The sequence below is a fragment of the Wolffia australiana genome, chromosome 10, assembly GCF_029677425.1.
Source record: "Wolffia australiana isolate 7733 chromosome 10, ASM2967742v1".
Lineage (NCBI taxonomy): Eukaryota > Viridiplantae > Streptophyta > Magnoliopsida > Alismatales > Araceae > Wolffia > Wolffia australiana.
Genome location: NC_135844.1, coordinates 432,334 through 437,356, shown reverse-complemented (window position 1 = coordinate 437,356; position 5,023 = coordinate 432,334). Strand labels below are relative to the sequence as shown.

At 54.4% G+C, this 5,023-nt stretch overlaps 1 protein-coding gene across 1 annotated transcript; it reads right to left on the bottom strand.

The window, feature by feature from the left end:
* Nucleotides 1-1,744: 1,744 nt before the first annotated feature.
* Nucleotides 1,745-4,096, bottom strand: EXO70G1 (exocyst subunit exo70 family protein G1). The gene has a single exon (XM_078581885.1). It carries the CDS (start codon nucleotides 3,959-3,961, stop codon nucleotides 1,985-1,987), a length of 1,977 nt encoding a protein of 658 aa, XP_078438011.1. The 5' UTR covers nucleotides 3,962-4,096; the 3' UTR covers nucleotides 1,745-1,984.
* Between the last annotated feature and the right edge of the window lie 927 nt (nucleotides 4,097-5,023).

Here is a 5,023-nt window from a genome sequence, read left to right as displayed (position 1 = left end):
TTAAGCACCCATGCAAGCCTCATTTGAGAGCCCCCCCCCCCTCTCCACTCTCTTCTACATTCATCCGAGGAAGAGTGTTTTCATAGTGAGGAGATCTTCTAGATTCTCAAGAAGAAGTGAAGAAGAAGACTTGGAGATCCAAGCCCCGAGTGATCGCGTGGACACTTCTAGAGGCTGGACGTGTGAACGACTTTAGAACGATCTCAGAGCGGCAAAGTCAAGGGTGGAACGAGTTCCCCAAAAGGTACTACAAATGTTTTGTTTTATAGATCGATTGAGAATCGATCGACCACGCTTCCGCATCCATGGAACGTATTTTTTGATGGATGAACCAAATCACAGAACCCAACATGAGCTACCACAAAGAGTTGATCCAATGCAAGAGCTCGGCGTATATGCGACGGCCCGCCCAGCATTCGGTGCAGAGGTGTTGCATTGGTGGAAGACGACATGTATCAATTTAATTATCATATAATGTGCATTGTTAGATTAAAAAATGTCTTACTTGCCTTATTGAATTTCTGATTTTTGTTTATCCCCATAACAGGTCAGGTTTCTTACCCCTCATTAACATTGGTGGCAAAGGAATTTCTAGTACTTCAAGCAACGAGTGCGGCGTGTGAGAGACTATTCTTAGAAGGGCATCACGTAATCAACTACAGGCGATCCAGGCTCACAACTACAATGCAAGAGCGTCGAAGCTCTCATGACGTTGAAGTCATGGTATAGTAACGAAGATTTGAGAGCGGAAGATGACAATGATGGTGATGATGACGAGCCATTTGCCAATAGTGTGGATGCACCCACCGTTTAGACTCTGTTTTTTTTCATCTAATAATGTAGACTCTGTTATAGTTCCTTGAGTGATGTATTGCACACTGAGTTTAAAGTATTTATTGTTATCATCTATGTTTAATTAATTACTAAAGTGTTACTTTGTGCTTGACATTTTACGGGTAACTAGGTCATGTGAAATGAGATTGGATTATTCTACAACAAAATCAATTATTTGAGATAGTATATATATTTTTAGTATTTAATTTGTCATTTTTTTCTTACCTTTTTATTTAATTGTTTGTATATTATATTAACTATGCTCTTTTTTGAGCAATTCTTTGATAAATTATTTATCGCCTTAAATTAATATTATTATTAGGATCATTTGAATAACTAAGACAATTACTTTAATAATACGTCCACACTTAGTAAGAAAAAAATATTCTAAATTTTTTTTCTGAGAATGTCTGAGAATTTGTGTGAATTGTGCAAATTCTGCGCAAACTTGTAGCAATTTGTGCAAATTTTACAAATTGTGTGAATTTTGTTCAAATTATTCTAATGGTGCGAAAAACTGTTCTAATTTTTTTGCACAAAAAAAGAACAGAACAAAGAACAAGGCCCTGTGTGGTTCTTTTGTGAGAATTTTTTGTTCCTTTCAATCAAACAGAACAGAACAACCATGTCTAGTACTACATTGGGTCCCCAAATTGATTAATTCTCGTATGCTCTCTCCATCTTAATTTGTAGACCGATCATACACAAGAATACAAAATCTAAATCTTAGCTTAGTCTCATGCCCCAGGAAGCAATATCTGATTTCAAATTTTGGATATCAATCACAATGCAAAGTGCAGTAAAATCTAAGAAACTCAGGAATTATTGGAAATTTCAAGTCTCAGTTGAAGACTGTAATGAAGGCTAGCGAAGATCTGGGTATGGAACTTCATCCCAATCATTAAAAACATTATATTTGTCATAACTGCAGTGCACTGTTCTTCATTCATTCAAAGGCGGTCATTAAAATCCAGAAGCGGATGAGATGCGCCATCCATGAGTAAAAACTAAAAATTAACAGCCCCCAAGAGTAAATCTGCATCAGGATTCAGGAATGCCATTATTCCCACAGTATATCATCAGCAAGAAAGACGATGATCCAGCAAAATTTCCCCGAGAGATTAATGGAAGAAGAGGGTCATCGTCGGGCTTAAGATGTTGGCGGCGGCGAGGCGGCGGCGGAGAGCTCGGCGGCGAGATTCCGACCATGATCAGACGGCCTGAGCTTGAATCGACCAGAGCTGGCGCCGGCGGCGGAGTGTCTGGGCTGGAAGAGCGCGCCGAGGAGGTCTTCGAGCGATTGCACAGAGTACTTGGCGTACTTGCCGGCGCTGGCTTCCTGCTCGACGAGAGGGCCGTAGTTCTGCATGTAGCTGCGGTAGACGGGCACGACGGCGAGCGCCGCCGCCTGGCAAGCCCTCTGCCGGAGCTCTCCGTCGGGCACCACCCAGGCGGCGTGCCGTCGGAGCAGCTCCTCCAGCGCGGCGTTGAACGCGCGGAGCCGCTTCTTGACGAGCTCCCGGGCGGCGGCGCGGCCGCCGGAGAAGAGAATTATCCCCTCCCGGCTCAGCAGCGGCGGCAGCCGCGCCCACGTCTCCTTCAAATACGCCGCCGCCGCCGCCTCGCGCCGCCGCTCCTGCTCCTTGAGCCAGGTCTCTCCGAGCAGGTCCCCCAGCTTGGTGCCCCTCAGCTGCGCGCAGAGGTGGCCGTGCGCGTTCATCCGGAAGACCGAGGCCAGCGCCGGGTCGTCGTAACGGTCGGCCCAGCTCTGCAGGTTCAGCTCGACGGCTCGGACGACGTCGACGATGGCCTCGGCCAGGTGCCGGTCGAGGAACCGGCGCTTCTGCCAGCTCCGGTGGATGGCCAGCACCTGGGTCAGCACGGGCCGGTGCTCGTCCCCCAGCAGCCGGTTGCAGAAGTCGGCCACGAAGGTAACCAGCCGGGGCACGCCGCCGTCGGCCGGCGGCGCCGCCTCCCGCTGCAGCTCGACCTGCGGCAGCAGCTCGAAGAAGATCTCGCTGGCGCCGTCGACGACGCGCTTGACGAGGTCCCGCGTGGCGCTCTGGATCTCCTCGCAGGGCTTGCCCCCGAAGAGCCGGTTGAAGTCCAAGCGCAGCCTGTTCAGGCCGGCGAAGATGTCGAGCAGCTTGAGCAGCTTGATCGGGTCCTTGGCCGTGTCCGCCACGGTTCGCCCGAAGCGGAGGAAGGCGAGGATGCCGGCTCGCTTCGCCGTCTCGGCGAAGCACTCGGCCTGAAGCTGCGCCGACGGGAAGACCTCGCCGCAGCGGCGGTGCTCCGCCTCGAGCAGGCGGCGGACGGCGAACTCGAGGTGGGCGCCCCACTGCGCGATGTAGCCTTCGAGCCGGCGCGCGTCGGCCGCCTCCGCCGGGGCCAAGTCCAGGTACTTGGACGCGCCGAGCGCGGCCAGCTCGGCCTGGACCGCGGCCGCGCGGGCCTCCGCGAAGGCTTGGACGCAGCGCTGGAGGCGGCCGGCGGCCGCGAGCCGGTCCAGCACGGGGCGGGCCTCGGCCTGGGCCGCGGTCTCGTCCTCCATCAGGCGGCGGAAGTGCGCCTCGAGCTTGTCCGTGGCGGCGGCGGTCAGGCCGCCGTCGAGCGGGCCGGCGGCTTGTCGGAGCGACGCGAGCGCGGCCTTGAGCGCGGCGACGAAGCGCGGGTCCGCCACGGAGTTGTCGTCGAGGTAGTCGACGATGTCGTCGAGCCACTGCACGGCGAGGCCGCAGTTGTCGGAGAGGAAGCGGACGGCCTCGTCGAGGCGCTGGAGAAGGGACAGATAGCCGGCGGGATCCGGGCCGGGCCCGGAGAGCAGCGGTGGCTCGAGCCCGTGCACGGCGTCGAACACCTTGAGGACGGCGGCGGCGGGGCCGACGGCGCGGTCGATGTGGCCGCCGACCGCCGCCAGCGCGTCGCGCGGCGCGCGGGCCGGGCGCACCGCCGCCTCCACCGCCGGGAGCCGCTCGCGCATCTCGGCCAGCCGGCGCTCGGTGCTGGCCAGCGCCGCGGCTACGGCCCGGGACCGGTCGAGGGTCGCCAGCGCCGCCAGCCGCGCCGCCGCTAGCCCCGATAGCGGACCCTCCCCGACCTGGCCCGCTCCCCGAGACGCGTCCATGCCTCCCCCCGCATAACCCGACCTTTCCAGTCTCCACCCCCCTCAAGTAAATCTCCACCTCTGACTCTGAGAGGCGCACTAAAGAGAGAGAGAGTGAGACTAGAGAGAGATGGGAAGAGAAGACTAGAAAGAGAAAGATTAGAGAGAGATAAGGAGACTGAAAGAGAGATTTTGTGGAGAGAAGTCTGAAAGATAGAGAGAGAAAATTAGAGAGAAGACTTGAGAGATAGAGAGAGAGATTATAGAGAGAGGGAGACTAGAAAGACAGAGAGTGGGAGACCGGAGAGAGAGTGGGGGACTAGAAAGACAGAGTGGGAGACTAGAAGGAGAGAGAATATAGAGAGAGTGGGAGACTAGAAAGACAGATACAGGGGGAGACTAGAAATAGAGAGATAATATAGAGAGAGAGACTAGAGTTAGAGAGAGAGTGAGAGGGAGGAGGAATATGGGGTAGAGAAAGGGACGGGGGGCCAGATGGGCCCGGGTCCGTGCGCTGGCTTTTTGCTTTACTGGTCTGGCACAGGCAAAGTGGCAACGACGAGAGAGGAGAGAGAGAGAGAGAGAGATGGACCCATTAGGGCGATCCGGGACCCGGGAACCGAACGTGTGAGAGGGATGACGTAATCTACTCAGCCAGTGGGTGCATGCCGCGCGATTGCCGCTTCCGTCGGAATGTAATGAATGAGAGAAAAAAATAAGAGTCAGATCCTCAGATATGGAGGGGAAGTAGCCGCCAGGGTAGTAGTCGCCACAGCTCTCTCTCTCTCTCCATCCCTCTCTCCCGCCGTCTCTCTCTCACCGTCTCTCGCTCTCTCCCTCTCTCTATACCTCTCTCACCGTCTTTCTCTCCCTCTCTCTCTTACCGTCTCTCTCTCCCTCTCTTTCGTCGTCCTCTCTCTCCTTTTATTCTCGTCGTGTCTCTCCCTCTCCCTCTCTCTATCTCTTTCTCTCACCGTCTTTCTCTCCCTCCCTCTCTACATCGCTCTCTCTCTCTTACCGTCTCTCTCTCCCTCTCTTTCGTTGTCTCTCTCTTCCCTTTTCGCTCGTCGTATCTCTCTCTCC

Excerpts from the sequence above, each read along its gene's own strand:
- EXO70G1 (XM_078581885.1), bottom strand. The coding sequence starts at position 3,961 with ATGGACGCGTCTCGGGGAGCGGGCCAGGTCGGGGAGGGTCCGCTATCG.